Consider the following 20,100-nt stretch of genomic DNA (forward strand, 5'->3'; position numbering starts at 1 on the left):
GTCTCCCTGCCTCAAGCTGTGCTCTCCTTCCACACTCCACTCTAGTAGGTGACAGTAATGCATGTTTAAGCTGATTTGCCAACTGCCATTCCAACCAAAAGAAGAAGTATTGCATGACAGCAGATGCAATCAATGGTTCAGGCGTAGATTTGTGCTCAATAAAGCTGATACCGATAAGTTAAGAAGTGATCCCGCTCATTGAGACTGAAGCGGGACATCAGCACTCTCAGCATTTGAGGAACTGAAGACCCAGTGGATTACTAGACGGCAGTGTCACTACAACAATAGCAAAATCCTTAGTGTTAGCTCAATGATGCTAATGTCATTAGCACCATTGGTCACATGCCCACAGGCCAGAAGTCTGACTTTCAAAGATGATAGAAACTTTAAAAGCAATTTAAAACCAATAAGCATGGATTTGGTGGGTTACTGTGTTTTTATGTCACTTGTTGTGCTTTGGTGCATCTATTAGCTTCTCTCCTGCTCTCTGTGCTCACATGTAGTGCATTTTAATGCAGCCAAATTCCCATTGAAGCTGTTCTCAATTACACATTTTTCTGTTGCTGTTCTCAATGTAACAAGAATAAAATAGTGACTGAAATGCAGTCCATTGAGACTATATGTTAACCGGCAGTCACTACAGAACTATTTTCAAGCTATGACTCTGCATCATTACACTATTACTTTTATAATCGCAGTGTTCAGCCATCCATTTTCTTGTTTATTGAGTCTATCCCAGCTGACTTAGAGTGAAGGCAGGGTTCACCCTGGATGTCGCCAGTCAATCACAGGGTCACTGATTGTAACCACCGACATTTAATGAATTCATCAAACACATGAGTTAAAAACAACAGCTGTACTGTGAATTTAGTGATATTTCCATGTAAAATGATCACTCAGAGATGAATATGAAAAGTGACAGAAAGTCCTGGTCTCACATATTTATTCACGTCTGTATTAGCTGCCATGTGGACAAATGTTGTGCTCCATGCTGTCAATCACAGATGCAGAGAAAGTCTTCTTCCTTTAGGGGAGATGGACAGCAGCAGCTCAACTGTATTTAAAGCTACAGACACTGAAACAGCCCGTTTAGAAGCATGTTACACAAAAAAATGAAACATATTTGTAGCATATAAAATAAGGGACATTCTGGGGACATGTGAGACATTCATTGATTTACTTTAGTATGGCTCAGTATAGGATCGTTTAAACAAGACTCATGTATGCAGGGAGATGCCTCCACAACCACCTAGACTGCCAACTACTTATAGATGACAAGTTGGATTGACAGCAGTCTTGTATGTCTGAACAGGAACATTGCAGAAGACCATCCTTTCAGTATGACCCTGTCCTGGCCATCTGCAGAAGGTTTCAGACGACTCTTCTGCAGCTGGTTGTGGGGATTTTCAGAGATCTGGTGAACCTCTTTGTGGCAGTAAGTGGGAGTAACCACCTGTTCTCTCAGCAAGTAATTGTTGTGCAGTTTCTAACAGGATTAATGCTGCTCGCTGTCAAACCACAATGACGTATAGCTGCTCTGCTGGTTAATCTGTGCTTATTATCCAACAATTTCTATGCAAATCAGTGTCAGAGACTGACATGCTGGAAACCGTCAAGGCCTTTCTTTCCTGGTTTCCATCCCCAATAAAGAGAGTGCATACTCTGTTCTTTGTAAGAGACTGTCCAAAGAGTCACCTGAGCTGCTTATGTGTAATTACAAAACAGAGAGACACGTCGCTGCAACACGATGGGATAGAAACTGGCATGGTTCCATTTTGTAGTGGTGTCCACAGAAACACGAGTATCACCTTTTTGAGCAGTTTTATGTGCAGTAGGAAGCAAATGATTTCTTTCCCATATTGCCAGCAGTCGTTTCTTTTGTGTAAAACAGTCCAATCTGACTCAGACTGTGAAAATACTTAAAGACATGCCACATGAAAAAAAGACTCCACTGCTTAGGCTCTGTGTATCATAGCTGTCTGCGTTTTTTATCCAAGTCATTGTCCTGTACACATCACAGTGGGCTTTATGAAACTTTTTTGGCCTTCATTAAATGTAGGCCACCGATATCTTATTTAGACACAAAGCAACACTTCCTGTTTTTGTAGATTTGCTCTGAACCTGGCAGAACAGCCTTGTACAATATGTTACACCCTGCTCATAGAATAACCTTCAAAACACACAGCTGCTTAATGATTTTGTCTCCCAGAGAACTGATCAAAGGATGTGTGACTGAAGAGTGCAATTGCTATTCCTAAGCTGGGTTTTGTTCAGTGTTTCTTTAGTCCTTTTTTGTTTTAATGGGCTTTACTTTGATCCCATGACTGCTGTTGTCATGTTCAATTGCATAATTTGTTGTAATTTAATATTGTTGTGCGTTCTTGGCCAAGTCTTACTCAAAAAGAAAGTTTAACCTCAAGGGTCGTCCTGGTTAAAGCGTCAAAAACCATTATATTATAAAGCTACTGCGCACAGGAAACATGAAGATGTTAACATGTCCAGAAAAGGGTATTCAAGAGTCACAATCTGCCCGTTTCAGTGCTGAGCATCTGTATTCATATTTGAAATTCCACAGATCCCAAACAGTGAGATTCATCTGATAAAAAACTCATCTGAGATAAGCCAGGCCTGCACAGAATTGACCACAGATAACAGCCACACAGTGCGTTCCGACTTGATGTGATGCCACGATGATGTAGATAGTGATAGCATCATGAGATCAAAGCAGCTGCAGTTTTAAAGCCTGGCAGAATGACCCAGTAATCTGCCCTTTCAGGATTTCCTTTTCCATCATAGTGTGAGGTCCAACAGCTTCGAACACATCATTTAATCCAGGTAGAATGTAACTCCAGTTCTATGGGTTTATAAGAAACAGAACAATGAAAGTTTTTTATGTTAGTGTATATAATGAATTTTACGTTGAAGATGGCGACGTAAAGCAAGAAAAATGATGCCCCTGAGCCACTGTAAAGTATCGACCCTGGGCACAGGTAAAGTCCTGGACGAGGTTTTACAGGGGCGGTTCTTATGGTCAGAACACAAACAAATGTTCACTTCCTGCAGTGGAAAATAACCTAATAAGACTTTTCATAGGCCCATGTTAGGGCGATTTGGATTTTATTTATCTGATTTTGAAGTTTTTCTCTGTTGGATTAAATGTTATGCAGCTGATGATGACATTTAACTGTCAGAGAGACTGAACATGTTGAAATTACACATCAAACTGCACACAATATGTAGTCTATTGTATGTTACCATTAGTCTAATAGAATTCTTTGGGTGTTTAACAACATAGAAACGTCTGGTAAGGGATGCAAAAGCTTCTTAGAAAAACATTTATCCAGATGTTTGAGTGCCGACAGTCACAATAGTTGAGAGAGCAGCAATGAAAGCATATTATCTGGCATTTCCCTGTTGTGTTTGATTTATTCTTTTCAATCTGTTCATGTAGTTTGAGAGCGACAGGCTGCTGAACTAATTTATATTCAAACTGATGTTGATTAGTTTCCTGTAGAGACAGCAGGCTTCAGGAAACTACCCATCTTGACTTTCAACACCTCCTCCTCCAGCTGCTACCACCTGCTGATTTTCAGTTTGACCACAGAATATATAATTTGCTACACAGTCTATGATTTCAATCCTTCTGAGAACGTATTTCTTAAAAAGTCCACTCAAGCTTTAAATAATTAATTACAGATATAAACAAATGCCAGTTTGATTTCATATCTGGCACTATATGGTGACAAACGGTTGGACCTCAAGGACTGAAACACTTGTAAAGAAGTAAAGTCGTGTTGGAAAATAATCTTTATATGTCAGTAGTAGGTGGATGCATTCTCGTTTGAAACAGAGAGACATTTGATTAAAAAAAAAAAAAAAACTCTTCCAAACGATTAGGCAGAGTTGTGCGTAAAAATGAGTTGGTGAAAGTATGTTAATGTATTTTTTTCTGATCCCAACCCTCGTCCAGGTGCTCCACAGGTAAGTCACGTGGCTGAGAATACATAAACACTGGATTTTGTGTTTGTCAGACACGTGTATTAAAAGCTGCTGCTTCTGTGTTTGGATGAGCAATGCAGGTAGTTTAAAAGAGACATTTGATGGTCGCTGCGCTCTGAAGGCTGCAGAACCACTGGTTCACACCTTTCCCCTTCACTTGCAGCACCTGTGGACTGATGTGCGGATAAAACAAAAAAAAAGTCACATGAGCTCGCTGCCAAAAACAAAAAACAAACAAAACAAAAAAAACCCGAGAACGGGTGCACAGTGATGATCTACCTCGTGAACAGGTGTTAACACAACCAAAATGCGATAATGTACAATTCTCAGCTCCTCGTGTGAATAACTCTGTGAGGATGAAACGTAAGCGTCGGTGTTTTTTAAAAATATCTATGCAGGTATTTGGCACTGATTGGTGTTTGATATCATTAAGTCACATTTTAACGAACAGAGTGTAATCATATGACGAGAGAGGGGAGAGAGAGCAGGCGGGAGCGCGGCGCTGCTCCAGGATCTCTCTCTGCTTCGCGGTGACTAGAAGTCGCAGCTGCGGGAAATGGACGGAAGGAGAGCGACTTTTAACGCGCACCGCAACGCGTCTGGCTGTCCGTGTGCGGATAGTTTGCGGCCGATATGAGCTCGGACTGCGAAAGTTACTACACCAAAGAAAACGTGCTCGTGGAGGGATTCACGTGTCCGAAAGCGGACAGTGACACCACGGCGCTTTTCTGCTGCGGGTTCAGCGACTTGAAGTACTGCTGCGATGACCCCAACAGCTTCTTCCCCTACGAGTATGGATACATGTGGTGGCTGAGGTAAGAGCCGGACAGCTGTTATATCCGCACAGCAGGTGTTGCGTGTGGAGGGTAAAGGTGTGAACTAGCGATTCTGCAGCCTTCAGAGAGCTGTGACCATCGAATGTTGTCTAACTGCATTGCTGATCCAAACACAGAAGCAGCAGCTTTAATACACATGTTTGAAAAACTCATAATGCAGTGTTTCTGTATTCACAACCAACCTGTTGATGGCATTTTTTGCAGCTTGAGCCTGTTTGCTTTCATCTCAGTAATTGGCTGTCACCTTGACGAGCCTGAGCACTAGTTAGGCAGAAGTTTAGATCCACAAAATACCATTGACCTTTATGGATACTCAGAGCAGCAGGGGAGTTCAGGAGGAATTTTGATGCTGCTTCGCTCTGTATGCACAACAAACCTGTTGTGCCGCAGGTGAAAATGTAGAAATTATGGAGGTTGTGCCACAAAGAAATAATGAGAATTCAGTATTGAGCTTTCGCCAGCAGGAATCAGGCTGCAGGTATTGGGGATGCACAGATCCAACTTTTTTGATGGCAAAATCAATATAGAGACACATCACCATCACTAAATGAATGCAGTTTAAAGAAAAAAAGAATTTATAACAACATTGGCATTCTAAAACAATAGAATTTGTTTTTATTCACACTTTCTGCTTTTAAAGGTCAGTGTGGGCACTCAAACTGATCTGGTGTGACTGTTAACTGAAGCAGTTCTGGCTGTAAATGACTTTCCTTTGGGTAAATTTATGCTGTGGCCTGAGGCACCTCAGTGGGAGATGTTCTCTAAGGCTGCTCCTGCTACTTAAGAATTCTTTCCCCCACATTTATTGGCTGAAAATTGGACAGGGTTTGTCATATCTATCAGAGATGTCTACTGCCAGACAAGTGGAGTTAAATTGGTGGTGTTTACCGCACTAAAAACTGCATTTAAAAGTATACAGCAACATCATTTTGCAGGACCTGAGTAACTTTATTTGTTCTTATCATCAAAAGATTTGCATTGCATCCCTAAACTTTGGCAAACAAAACATTACTAATGGTCAGTGTTGCAGTTTTTGGAAACAGAATTTTTGCATTCTTGTACAGAAAATGCATTTAATATCCCAAAACACACTGTAATATTTAACACTGTTACAAAACAGTTTAAGTGTGTGAAACACTTAAAGAGACTGCATTGTGTAATTACTGACATTTTTTTTAAAGCTGCAGTGCGCAACGTTTGCCTCCCCCTTCTGGCAATGATAGTAGTTACACAAACACTGTTGATTTTTGACGTAAGTTGTTTCTTTTTTAGACTGCAGTCCTGCCTGTAAAGTTTTTTTTTTCTTTTATCTGTTGCATTACAAATATTCATTTGGCACCTCTTGGATTTTTCTGCCACAGACTTACACGTCTTTTCCACACAGCACTGACAGTGTGTTGTAAAGTAAAAGGCAAAGTAACTCACACGCATCATGCTACAGCTTCTTTTGCTGCTTGACATAAAAAGAAAACTGGCACAATTTTCAGATTCCATGACTAATCTGTGAGAGAAACGTGTGACAGAACATCATTTACTCCCACTTCAGTGAAGCAACCATAGGGGAACTTTAATCTTTGTGTATGCAAACGTACACCATGTTTTAATCTGACTGCTGCGTCTCATAATGCAAGACATGCAATGTGCTGCCAACTCATCTGTATCTGAGTTTCGGTCCGGTGAAATTAGCTGCCTGTGGGAAGCACGTCTTTGATCATTTTGCATCATAATGCACTTGTCCTCAAAATTATTCATACCCTTGCTAATTTTTGTGATTTAAAAAAAAAAATTCTGATGAAATGAATGCATTTTGTCATGTTTGTTTATGAGTTATATGTGACCAACAAGTGAAAGAATGACAACAATACACAATTCAAGAAACTCTTCATTTCATGGGTATTTTATTCATGGATTCCCAAAAAAATGCCATGTTCAGAATTATTCTTACCCTAGTCCATTGTCTTTCTTTAATAGTCGATAACATTGCCTATGTCATTGTCCTTGAACCAGTTCTTCACTACCTTGGCGGTGTGTTTCGGATCATTGTCCTGCTGGTACGTCCAGTTGTGGCCGAGCTGGAGTTTCTCAGCAGATTCCTTCTTGTTTTCATCAAGGATCCTGATGTAATCCTCCTTTCTCATTATCCCTTAGACCTTGACGAGGTTCCCTGTGCCACTGGAAGAGAAGCATTCCCAAAGCATTAGGTTTCCAGCACCATGCCTGACTATAGGCACAGTGTTCTTCTGCTTGTATGCTTTTTCTTTTTTCTTCCAGACATATTTAGCATCCATATGGCCAAATAACTCCAACTTCGTCTCATCAGACCACAGGATGGTTGACCAAAAGCTGGGATCTTGCTTCAGATGACCTCTAGCAAAGGCCAGGCGAGCCTCCACGTTTCTCCACGAGCAGCAGCATCCTCCTGAGGCATACGTCCATGGAAACCTCCTCTGTGCAAGACTCGCTCTGTGGTGGACCCTTCCTCCCTGCCTGGTCAAGCGTTTCAATTAGGACCTTGGTTTTGGTCCGGGGGTTGTTGTTGACCTCTCTGCATATTTTACTGGCAAGTTTGGGGGACATCTTATGCTTCCTGCCACGCCCTGCTTTGAAATGGCCTTGTAACCTTTTCCTTCACTGTGGGCACAAACAAGATGTTGACGTAGGTCCTCACTGAGCTCCTTCTTCTTGTCTATGATAACCAGAAATTGAGAATGACCAGAACACTTTTCCTCTATTTACACTCTTCTGGAAAGATGCTTTTTTTTTGTCATTGTTTAACATTTGGTCAACAAAAAAGGTATTTATTCCAGTGAAACATCTTGAAATAATTATAGAACAAAGATTAACACATTGGGATGTTTTTGTTGAAATGTCGTCAGGGGTATGAATAATTCTGAACATGAGCAATTAATCATTTTTGGCCATATCTATTATCATGCAAATGGAGTTTAGCCAGCTCATATGTGGATTTGTGCATAGCAACAAGCAGACAAAAGATACACAGGAAGTACCAACATAATAGCTTTTACAAATGAAGAATCTAAAAAAAAATGTTATTTTTAATGAGGTAGCCTATGAATAATTTTGAGGACGACTATATGTCATGTGGAATCAGAACACTTCTAAAATGTGCTGCGTCAGTCCTGGAGTGCTTTACTGTTCTCAATTCACATAGGAGGCATTTATACCATGAATACAGAGTACTTTAGATGCACTCATTTCACACAACACAATACGCTACATACAGACTATTGCAAAGACCACCTGTGAGCCTTTAAAAGAGCAGTCATTATCATGTGCTTCAGTCGTCCCAATAAGGAAATAATTATTTCTTGAAGTATTCAGGCTTTCATGTCATGATTTCACTTAACATGCACTCTGAATGCTTATATTGTCCTCACAGACAGGTACCGACTAATCATTCATACATCAGCTGTGCATGTAAAAATAGATGGTTTCATCATATCTCCTTGGAGAAAATACTACTTCCTCTGAATGATTCATACTGATATGTGTAATGGTTAATTTCGTATTAAAGTTTTTAAGAATGTTCTAATCAATGGTAAGCTGTGGGAGTGCAGACTTTCTTTGAACCTACTGAGCTTTTAAAGCTTATTGCTTTGATATACATGCAACCCAAGACTCAGTTCCAGTTTCAGAATATTACCAATCCTTTGGTCTGTCAGTTTATCTGTATTTGCAGAGTAATAAATTGAAGTAAATACCTCCAAAGTGAAGCTGTTTTTTTTTTCTTTTAAATTTTGTGGAACAACTGTTGTTTTGAGGCCAGGAAAAAAAGTGTCTCTAATTTCTGGAATAAAATTATGTAACCAACAAATAGCAGTTAATTTAGTATAAAATGTACTGTAGTGCAGTGAGTCCTAATGAGGGCTATCTTTGCAGGCATGTGCAAAGATTACCGCAACTTTTTAAAACTGAAATGACAATTTGATTAAATAAGAAAAGCACCGAGTCACTGTAGTGATTGTGAGTCCGTGAAGGTCTAACACAGAGTGTACGTAAAGATAGATGTCACATCACCACTCATGCACACTCTACAAAAGTGAAGCCAAAATATCTCAGGTGGGTCCTGTTAATGTCACTGACAAGAAGAATCAGAGCAGCTAATTACTAATTAACCCTCTGAAACCCAAATATTTTCAAGTTTTTTTCCTTCCTGTCACATTTTTACTCACCATGGACTAATTTTTCACTGCTATATAAACTAGTACAAACCTATGGAAGTGGCACAACCATTGGTAGAAGTAGACAGAACTCAAAAAGGTCTTCTGTGCTGTATGACACAATTCTAATCCCATGATACTCAACTGTAATCAACATGTTCAACATTTTCCAAGTGGTCCCAGAAAAACTGCTCTACATTTTGCAGATGCTTTACTACCTATGTTTTTAATTTGTTTCATTATTGTCTCCTCACCACTCTATATAGACATGTAGAATGAAGTGATTTGGATAAAATGACAGTTTTAAGCAGATGTTTGTGTAGGTTTTGGCAATGGAACTACACATAACGTGATTAGTTAAAGAATTGTTAGAAATCGGGACAGTTCGTTTTTGTTTTAAAATTTTGTAACTGTAATAAATAATGTAATTTTGGTTATTTATTTTTAAGATAAGATGTTGGGGTTCAGAGGGTTAAGGTCAAAACTCAAAGTTAATTTTGTGGAAAAAAAAACTTCCACATCCACCAGGTCTTTCAGAAAAGTAATTAGTACCATTTACTACAGAACAACTTGATTTAAAACAGACCGTAGTTGAAGAAAGGGACAGTCCTTCAATGTTCTATGTACAATTCTTGAACAGCAGCTGGCAGCTCCCTCTGTGCCAGCTGTATTCAGAGCAACTGTCAGTCATGACGATAGTCTGAGCATCAAAAAGAAAAAAAAAAGCTGTCAAAAGGAAGCTTGTCAGAAAAATTGACATAAAAAACATTGACATATGACTTGAAACATTTTTTAATCAAAAAGGTATTTGAGGTTTGACAATTTTTTTAGTTTGGCTAATGTCCCATCCACTAACCATAGATGCTAAGATGTACAGGACAGATTTATGGCTTTTACTGCCTCCAGGAGCCGATCGAGATATTTTAACTTCTGGGGAGCTGTCATGTCGGCCATCTTTGGATGCAGTTTGTCTTTGACAAATATCGAATACACAAATTTTTCTATTTTTGAGAATCTTAAAAGCTCATTCTTTTTCTCCACGACTGGTCTATTATAGTAGGTAGAAGTACACAGTGAGTCACAGAGTTCCTAGATGGGATTTATGAAGAAAATGAGAAAAGAATCATATCCATAAAAAGAAGAGTAGGCCAAAGATCATGACTGGAAGCAACCGACACTATGAGCAGCTAGAGAATAAAAATATAGCCAAGAACAGAAAAATGGATTTTTAAAAAGAGCAGTGTGGCATTTCAGTCCATCAGTGTGACATTGTGGAGCATAATGTTAGCAGAGATTTCCGCCAAACTGAAATGTAAACCATAGCAATGAAGCTTTAAAGAGCTCATATTTTATCTTTTTTTGTGCTTTCTTTCCTTTGATGTGTTAGAAAGCTGCTTCTTGGTGCATTTAAAACATCTTCAGATGTATAAAGCACAAAATCCACATCAAAGTGTGTTAGTCTTCCACAGAAAATACTGCGTCTTACTTTAAACAGCTCATCTGAAGTCCATGTGTCTCTTCTGTGACTTCTCGATATCGTCATTTAACACATTAGCATAACCCTGCCTACTTTGGCCACATCTTCAGTCAAAGAATGTACAGCTGCCTCACAGTCGACCATTATCTTGTCTCAAAAGTTGCCTTTTTCGGTTCTTATTTTGAAACTGTGCTGATTGTACTGATCTTCTGAGCTGTCGGATTGAAAATGTGTGTGAAGCATTTTAGAATTTGTAGCTTCATTGCAGCAACATCCATATTTAAAGCAATGTCTGCTGTCACGCATGCGACTCTGCTCTATTAGAATTAGCTTTATTGTGAATTTGTCTGTTTCCTGTTTAGTCTCAATGAACTCGTCTTCACTGCATATGTTATATGATTGTGGACAGATCTGGATGTAATTCTGTTGTGTCTTTGTTCTCTGTCCTCTAGTCTCGGAGCCCTTGTGGGTCTCTCTGTTGCAGCTGTGGTTCTTCTCGCCTTCATCATCACTCTGTGTGTCCTCTGCTATCTGTTCATCACCACCAAACCCAGAGGTCTGGACAATGGGCTGCCTCTCCGAGCACCAGGTAACGACTGCTGCTCGATCTCTATGCTGACATAGCGATAAAATCACTTCTTTAGGAAATGTCCTCCGACATTAAGTAATGGTGAACCCAAAGATGTTAGAAGACTTCATTCTAAACTTCAAGAGCTTATTATTTTCTCATTAACTGCTAATAACATCATCTTCAGTTGGTTTATGTTTGTCTTTTTTATGCTCATCTTGTTTATAATGACCACAGATGAACTACCAAATGTGTACAATGCAGCTACAATTGATTAGAAGAGACATATTGTAAGCACAAAGCAAGATTTCATTGTCAAAGCGTAATTGTATTTGTTCAAATTTATTGTTTTGCAGGCTCTCTGATTATACAAAAATGCTTAAATAGAGAAGTAAGAAAGTGTATATTTTACCCTTTACCCACAGAAAATGTGGCCGTACTTCACAGTTTATTCTTTAGAAATTCGATAGCAATATTGTGAACTGAAATACCATGATTGGCCACAACATTAAAACCACCTGCCTGATATTGTGTAGGTCCACCTCGTGCTGCCAAAACATTTCTGATATTAGCAGCAAGTGATGCAGTTGTAGTAGCAATGATCAGACTTGTTTTTCTAACACATCCCAAAGATGCTTGATCAAATTAAGACCTGTGGAATTTGGGGGCCAAGTGGACACTTTTTGTCATGGTGTTCAAACACTTGAATGCTGCATACATCCCTGAACAATGTTTGCAGTGTGGCAGGCAGCATTATCCTGATGAAAGAGGCCATTGCCATCGGGGAATTCTACATGGTCTGTAACAGTGCTTACAAAGTAACTGTCAAGGTAACATGCACATGAACATGAACAATAAGGTTTCACAGCGGAACATTACGCAGAGCATCACACTGCCTCCATGGCTTGCCTTCTTCCAATCCTGCTACCATGTCCTCCCATGCAAACAATGCACAAACGCCTGGCAGCCCACATGATGCAACAGAAGACGTGATTCACCAGACCAGGCCACCTTCTTTCACTTCTCCAAAGTCCAGTTCTGATGCTCACATGACCACTGTGGTGGACAGGAGTCAGAATCTCTGACAGTCTGCTGCTACACAGACCCAAATACAGCAAACTGCAGCGTACTGGGTGTTCTGCCACATTTCTATTGTAGCAGCATTTTCACACCATTGGACCATTTTTGGGAGCTACTAACCACTGGATACCGACAACACCCTGAAAGACCTGCTGTTTTTGACATGTTCTGACAAACTCATTCAGCCATTATAGTTCATAAAAGTCTCTCACGTCCTTATGCTGCCCATTTTTCCTGCTTCCAACACATTGTCTTGCATGACTGACAGTTCACTTGCTGCCTTATATCTCCCACCCACTTACAGGAGTCATTGTAACCAGATAATTCATTGGATGTTGTTCACTTCACTTGGCAAGGTTTTTCAAAGCTGTGGTTGATCTATGTAATGACTAGAACGCCTCCTGTTAGTTGCTTTGAATTCCACAGCTGTCAACCTTTATTGAGCTTTACATTGTCACCAAAGAGCAGCTGAAGACAAAGCAAAGTACGTCATTCATCCTCCAACCCCATTTAGATGTACTGTAAAAACCTGATGTACAGTTTCTTAGCAAGAAATTGAAAAACTCTTTGCAGAGCAAGATGTGTAAAACTACCACAGATCTTTGCCAGCATGTTTGTGACATGCAAGGACAATTGTTGTGTATATATAAGAAGAGCTGGTGTCATTGAAACAGTAATAGCACTGTGTGACACCAGGTCATCCTAATTGTTAATGTGTAAAGACGTAGTTTTTCACTATTGTGAGCTGATCTTCTGGTTCTTGAGAACATATAATGTAACACAAACTCTGATTTAGGCCTGTTTCTAAGTTGAGCAAAAATAGTCTAAATTAACTGGGACTAGGTCATATCTGTCATCAACCCTTTGAACTCCAAAACCCACGGGCAAGTTTGAAAAGTGTGTTTTAACCAAATCTAAGCTTAAAATGTAAATATTTCATCAAAATCACTTTACTCTACATGTCTCATTTAAAATGTGAGAAAATAAACCGTCTGCACCAGTTTTTCTCATGGTACTGTTAAAGCTAAAAAATTCAGGAACTGTTTGGCTGAACTCCAGGTTGTGTTTGCACGGAGCAGAGAGGAGAGAAACACGGAAACAATTAAGATAGATTGACAGGAAAATAAAACAATTCTTCAATAAAAAAATAAATACATTGTTAAAAAATAGTGTACAGAGCAGCAAGTTGTCAGTAAACCTTTGGAACATATATTCAAAGATTTCTCAACAGGGCTGAGGTCTGGACTCTGTGGAGGCCAATCCATGTGTGAAAATGATGTCTCATGCTCTCTGATCCACTCATTTTACGCTGGATAGTTCTTCACCTGATTTTAGTAGTTACAGACATCTCCTTAGTTACATGATGATTGCCGTACATTTGTCCTTCCGTCTGTCCATACGCAACATTACTCAAAAAAGGAATAACAGATTTGGATGAAACTTTCAGGGAAGATCAGAAATGACACAAGGACCATCTGATTAGATTTTGGCAGTGATACGGCTTATTGTCTGCATCTATGGATTTTTTTAGAGATTTCTGTATCATTGTGAGATAACAGCACAGCATCACTGTAACTCTGACAATAAGTGAACGCTGCATCAGCTGCCTGCTGACGATCACATGATTGCAATCCTACTACAACTTGCTGCGGACTTATCGGGACGTCTCCGTCAGAAATGATACGACTGTGCAGACTTGGCAGAGTACTGCGCTATCTGAGTGCTTATCTGGTTCTTTTCTTTGCTTGACCTTCTACCCTTCTGAGACGGATGGACATCCTTTCCACGACTACAGGATGTCTTCCGACACGGTGCCTTAAGAAATGAGAAGCTCCTCACTGCATCAGCTCGGGTTAAATAAATTGTTGCCTGCTGAAACATATTCATCTCTGCAGTAATTATCCAATGGAAGGCTCTTACCTATTTGCTTACTTAAATCCAAGTGGCGACTTTTTTGTTGGACAGGCAGTGTATGTGAGCACTGACTCGTGCTGCAGCTGTCGCTCCATGCATATGCATTGTACTGCTGTTTGCCTAATTAAACTTCTGCTCAGCACTGTGTGGATGCGTCTTCCTCACCCTGCTGTGGGATTTGTTCCACCTGTTGGACCAAAACTCTGCTGTCAGCTTTACTGGCTGACAAGTGGTTTGGACATTGTTTAAATCCCAACTTTCATTTGACTGCAGGTCTAATCAGGCAGAAGAATTGACAACACTGGGGAGGCTTTGCAGACATTTGAATACCAATTATATCACAGGTGCTGCTCTCTGCACTTATGTTACACAGGATGCAATTCAGTCTTTCGTTTCAGTTTTCCATCTCACATGATTCTGACAGAGCAGAGTTATTGTATTTTCATCAATACAGCTTTCGACACAAGCATTTAACACAAACATCCATAAATCTGTTTAGGCAGTGAGGCTTTAGAAGTTGCCAAGAATGGTCAGATTTGAAAGTTTTCTTCAGTATCATGGTAATCCAGGTAGATTGTCTGTACATCCATGACAAACAAGAGTTGCTAGCTGGTAATTCAGCTATTTTTATTTGCACAAATGGCTAAAAATGTGGCTGTAAAAGAATAGTTGTGCCTACATCTGACATTACCACAGTCCAAAAACTCAAAGCAGGTTTACAGAAATGTTCTTCATTGTATTCCTCAGCTTGAAATTGTGATATTTCATCAAAATCACTTTATTTTGCATCTCATTTAAAAAAAAAAAAAAAAAAAAAAGACAAAAACAAACCATTTGCAGCAGATCCTGGGTGCAACAAAGAAACCATGAGGGACTCAGCCATGACTATTACAGTCTTGTGAATAAATCCAGGAACTTTTTTATCTTAATTGCAGGCTGTTTACACAGAGCAGATCGGAGACACGTTTGGAAAAACTGAAATGAAAAGCGTATATGCTCACAGGCTAAAGGGCTACTGAGGGCTTTATCTCTACTGAATGTCATGTTTGTTCCCAAACAGGCCTTTCTGTTTGTGTTATGTTTCCATCAACCTGGAAAAAATATTTTAGATTTTTCACACAACAGTTGGATTTGATACTGAGCTGGCCATATGCAGGAAAAGGATGAGGTGTTCCGATGTCATAGGTGATATTTCTGAAAATATGTTCACCACATCCACATGTCCGTACAGGTCAACTAGAGTCCATTTGATGTGAATTTAATTCCACATCCACGAGAGTCCATACAGACCCCTCTGCAGATGTGTACTTGCAGCCAGAAATGTGTGATTATGTGGACTGTCTGCACAGCAAGCACACTGACTGTGTATGCTACAGGGAAATAAATGGTGCTGAAAACAAAAGCTGCTTTAGAGTAGAGACTGTGTGAGGAGATACTCCATTTTTCTCACCCTTAGAATTCATAATCTGGAGTTGTAACAGAAGTAGCCACTTCAGGACTTAGGAGGTGTTTTGACTTGTACACGTCTTCCATCATTGGTGCCCAAACCCAGTGGAAAGTTTTAAATTCTCCAGAAATCTTGTAGAAATTGTGGAGTGGTCCAATCTACAATTCAATCTGTAACAAGCAGATCCTGTAAAAAGTGCAAAGTCACAGTGTTTTTGACAACCTCCCCAGAAGTCCAGTATTTTTTATGTATCCAGTGTCAGACATAACACAACATACTAGACCGATGTGTACCCTACAGTATTTATCTTTTAGTATGAATGGAACTGCGTGTGCCTCTGCCGTCTGCATTCAAGGTCCACATTGGTCAGTGCAAAAGAGAGGGGATACCATTAATTGAGGTTTATAACCTAACCTGTTGATGATTATGGACATGCCCACTTCAGATCAATTCTGCAAATAAGTTAAGTGGTGGCTTATCAGGCAGAATCTGCAAACTTATGGAAGATTTTAGTTTCCATGTTGAATCTGTGATCTTTGCATCCACTTTGGTGATTTTATTGCCGTTATCACACCCATGGAGCTATTGCACTTCCACTCTTAAATCCAAGTGCAGACCTGCCATCAGGTGGGCTGGTTTTGTTAAGATCAGGATTTTTTTTCCTTATCAAGACATTAATCACCTACACTATATTGCCAAAAGTATTGGGACGTCAGTCTTTACACACATGAACTTTAATGATATCCCATTCTTATTCGGTAGCCTTTACTATGGAATTGTCCAGTCCAGTCGAGTTCCTTTACACCAAACTCACCCATCCATGTCTTCATTGAGCTTGCTTTTTGCACTGGTGCCCAGTCATGTTGGGGAAGGAAGGGGCCATTTCCAAACTGTTTCCACAAAGTTGGCAGCATAACTCTAACCTAAGCCTCTTGGTATGCTGAAGCATTGAGAGTTGCTTTCACTGGAACTAAGGGGCCAAGTCCAACCCCTGAAAAACAACCCCACACCAAACTTTACACTTGACACATGCAGTCAGGCAAGTACCGTTCTTCTGGCAACCGCCAAACCCAGATTGGTCCATTGGATTGCCAGACAGAGAAGCATAATTCCTCACTCCAGAGAAGATGTCTCCACTGCTCTAGAGTCCCGTGGCGATGTGCTTTACACCACTGCATCCGACGCTTTGCATTGCACTTGGTGATGTATGGCTTGGATGCAGCTGCTTGGCCATGGAAACCCATTCCATGAAGCTGAAGGTCACACAAAGTTTGGAGGTCTGTAGCTATCAACTGCAGAAAATTGGCGATTTCTGTGCACTGTACACCTCAGCATCCGCTGACCCCTCTCCGTGAATTTACGTGGCATACCACATCATGGCTGAGTTGCTGTTGTTTCCAGTTGCTTCCACTTTGTTATTATACCACTAACAGTTGACTGAGGAAATTTCACGAATGGACTTATTGCACAGGTGGCAACCTAGCACGATACGACGCTTGCATTCACAGAGCTCCTGAGAGCAGTCTGCATGCCTTGGTGCTTGATTTTACACACCTGTAGCCATGGAAGTGATTGGAACACCTGAATTCAATTATTTGGAGAGGATTTTCAATACTTTTGTCAATATAGTGTACATGCCTATACACAGATATAATTGGCACGATATAGTTGGTGGATTCCACAATATCGCAGTCAGCAGCTGCCATCACAACTGAGTGTATCAGCATGAGTGGTGGTTGTAGCACTCATTAAATGTATGAGCATTCATTACTGAAACATGGATAGAAAGAGAAAACCCACAGCCGACGGTACCAAACAAAGAAAAAGGCTTTTCCCATTGGTGCTGCAATGTGTGCTTGGATATAATGGATTTTTCCAAGCAGCCTGCAGGTGATGATGAGAATGAGACAGAAACATCAGAGAAGCAAGTAGAGACAGCAGCTTCTTTGTCATACTTACATCCTGAGCAATAATTCAATGAATTAAATGTTTTTCTTAACTGAACTTTCAATGCAGATTCAAGAACTTCCAAGATTTGACTATCAAAAGTGGGTAAATGGGTGAAATATAAATGTAAATTAGATCATTTCCTGCTTCATGACTCGCCTATTCCTTTTCACATTATAGCCTATAAGCCATTTAATATCTGATAGCAAACCCAGCAATAAAAACAATTTGTTAAATCCTGAAACTTTTGAACATGGCTCTGAACAAGTTAAGCAGGAACCAGCACTGATCCAATTAGAGATCCACTGTTGAAACTTATAGTGTGTCTGTAAAGTAAATTAGAGCACAATACATTATTCATATGATCACTTTTTTTCAAGGTATTTGTTGTTGCATTACAATAAATAGAATTGGTGATAAGTGTGTTGCAATATTTTAAATAATTCTGATAATAAAAGCAGCTATTAGGTCAAATTAGGAGTCAACTGATCATTGCATTCAACTGAATTTTTGCTTTCTGTGCAAATAAACATCAGGAGAAAAACTTTGGAAAATTACTTTTGCTTTACATTAAACTTATTGTGTGTTTGAATGGTTTGCTGATAGACATGTAGTGTCAATTTTAATTTGTAAAGACAAATTCCCAAACTACTTTGCCAGTCCACCTCAGTTTCATACCTTTTGAGCTATTTTTTGAAATGTCAGCTGCAAAAAGCTTCCAAAATCTGCCAGTAATGAGTTCTGCAACTATTTCACCAACCTGAACAACCCCTGAGCTCTTTGAATAACAGACACTTGGGGAAATTTTGAAACATAATAGTGTCCTTGTCCCCTTCACTAGGCCACCGTGACATTTGGGATAATTGAAACTGATACCTCTGTCTATCAGATTCTAAATTAAAGAATGAAAAACAGCTTTTTAACTCTGTCATCAGCATTCACGCAACAGAAATTAAGCACTTCCTTTAGTAGCAGTACCAGGCTGTCTGTCACACACAGTATAATACAACCTTCTCAAAACAGCAGCAGATAATGTTTTAATTACAGATAGTGCTTGGGTCCGATCAGGGGCTCCAGGGTGGAAAGGGTTTACTGCAGCAAACAGCTACTTTAAAAAATTTTTGGTGGTGTTTTGTCTGTCAGCTTCTTCACACGTTTCTGGGTAAATGTTCTGTCTTCCAGGTTCTTCGTCGAGTCCACAGGAACCAGGGCCGAGTCACGGCAGCGCCCCCACTGGTCCTCAAGGCCTCAGGAAACACTTCCTGAGAGGCAAGCTGGACTGTGACAACCAGCCTCCGGACCCCGACCGGCTTTTCCAGCGCTGTTTCATGGCTACCGTTACATCAATCAACGTTGAGGGTCCTACATAGACTGACCGACTGTTTGTCCTTTTGACCAGCTACTGTAGCAGAGGATGCAAATGTGATTTTAGTTGCGTAACGTTTTGCCTTTATCATCTTCAGTTTCACATAAATTATTTGTTATATGTGTTTATGTGATGTATTTGTTGCAAAGCAAGACAACACAGAAGTGCTTTTGCTTCTTACAATCAACAAACTCTAATTGAAAAGTACTGTTTTGTTGCTGTCCGTAGCATCACTACAACCAAACAGCATCACAGGCAGCTTCAAGCCAAAAACAAACAAATCTTGAATGCACAACTATGGGCTTTGATTCTTTCAACAGTTAAATATTTGTATGTGATGAATCTTTAGGGGAGGGAATTTGCAACATGTTTGCTGACACGTGTTGAATGCAGATCATTTGAAATAAATGGCTTTAATCAGATGCTATTAAAAAATGTATTAGTTCCTGTTTCTCGAGAAACTTCCCCAAAGCCCAAAGGCTGTTTATGCATTTCATGTTTCCTGCAAAACAAAGATGTGGACGTGATGTGCTGAAGCTGAGAGGCCAAGTAATTTTGACAAACAAATGCTAAGTAAAATGCCCGAACCTCTGGGGACCACTGAGTTTACTCACAGGCTGTGTGTTGGATTTATTTGTGCCTATTCCTCTTATTTAACCTGCAGCCTCTGCTTGTACAGAGAGGCTAAACTCGGTGTAGAGAGGAGGTGAACAGTGGGATCAAACTGAAATAAAATTGACCTAATGTATCTTTCTGTTACTCTGTTATTATCTTTCCAGCAATTTTACACAAGGACATCAATTCACTCATATGATAAGCTGTTTATGCACTCCTCTCCAAAGTAATGGAACAATGCGGCCAATTCCTTTATTTTTGCTGTAGACTGAAAACATTTGGGGTTGACATCAAATGATGTGACCACCAGAGGCTGTATCAATGATTAGAGATTAACATTTCAGCTTTCATTTCCATGTATTTACATCTGGATCTGATGCACAATTTAGACGATAGCACCTTTGTTTAAACTCACCCTTTTGTCATGTGAGCAAAAGCATTGGAACATGTGACTGAGAGGTGTCTTTTTTTCTTGCCCTGGTGTGTCCTAATATCTTGATTTCTCAAACAATAAATAGCGCTCAGTGTCTACGCTCAATTTCAGATTTGGGTTTTACCTGTGCAGACTGCATCTATAGTTGAACATGTAACCAACATGAAAACCGAAGAGTTGTCTGTGGGTGAAAAACAAGCAATTTTTGAATCTAAAGACGATGGAAAAATCAATCAG

The 20,100-nt window shown here is 39.8% G+C and overlaps 1 protein-coding gene across 1 annotated transcript; it reads left to right on the forward strand.

Annotated features, from left to right (window-relative positions):
• The first annotated feature begins 4,469 nt into the window (after window positions 1-4,469).
• On the forward strand, window positions 4,470-19,563 carry LOC111576154 (protein shisa-like-2A). Its single transcript, XM_023281700.3, has 3 exons — window positions 4,470-4,814; window positions 10,946-11,082; window positions 18,632-19,563. Exons 1-3 carry the CDS (start codon window positions 4,633-4,635, stop codon window positions 18,817-18,819), a joined length of 507 nt encoding a protein of 168 aa, XP_023137468.1. The 5' UTR covers window positions 4,470-4,632; the 3' UTR covers window positions 18,820-19,563.
• The last annotated feature ends 537 nt before the right edge of the window (window positions 19,564-20,100 follow it).

The sequence above is a fragment of the Amphiprion ocellaris genome, chromosome 2 (assembly GCF_022539595.1).
Source record: "Amphiprion ocellaris isolate individual 3 ecotype Okinawa chromosome 2, ASM2253959v1, whole genome shotgun sequence".
Classification (NCBI taxonomy): domain Eukaryota; kingdom Metazoa; phylum Chordata; class Actinopteri; family Pomacentridae; genus Amphiprion; species Amphiprion ocellaris.

What these genes read in the sequence shown, in the direction of transcription:
- LOC111576154 (XM_023281700.3), top strand. Translation starts at nt 4,633, where the DNA reads ATGAGCTCGGACTGCGAAAGTTACTACACCAAAGAAAACGTGCTCGTG. An exon ending in GGATACATGTGGTGGCTGAG is followed by an intron (nt 4,815 to 10,945) that starts GTAAGAGCCGGA and finishes TCTGTCCTCTAG; the next exon opens with TCTCGGAGCCCTTGTGGGTC. An exon ending in GCTGCCTCTCCGAGCACCAG is followed by an intron (nt 11,083 to 18,631) that starts GTAACGACTGCT and finishes TCTGTCTTCCAG; the next exon opens with GTTCTTCGTCGAGTCCACAG.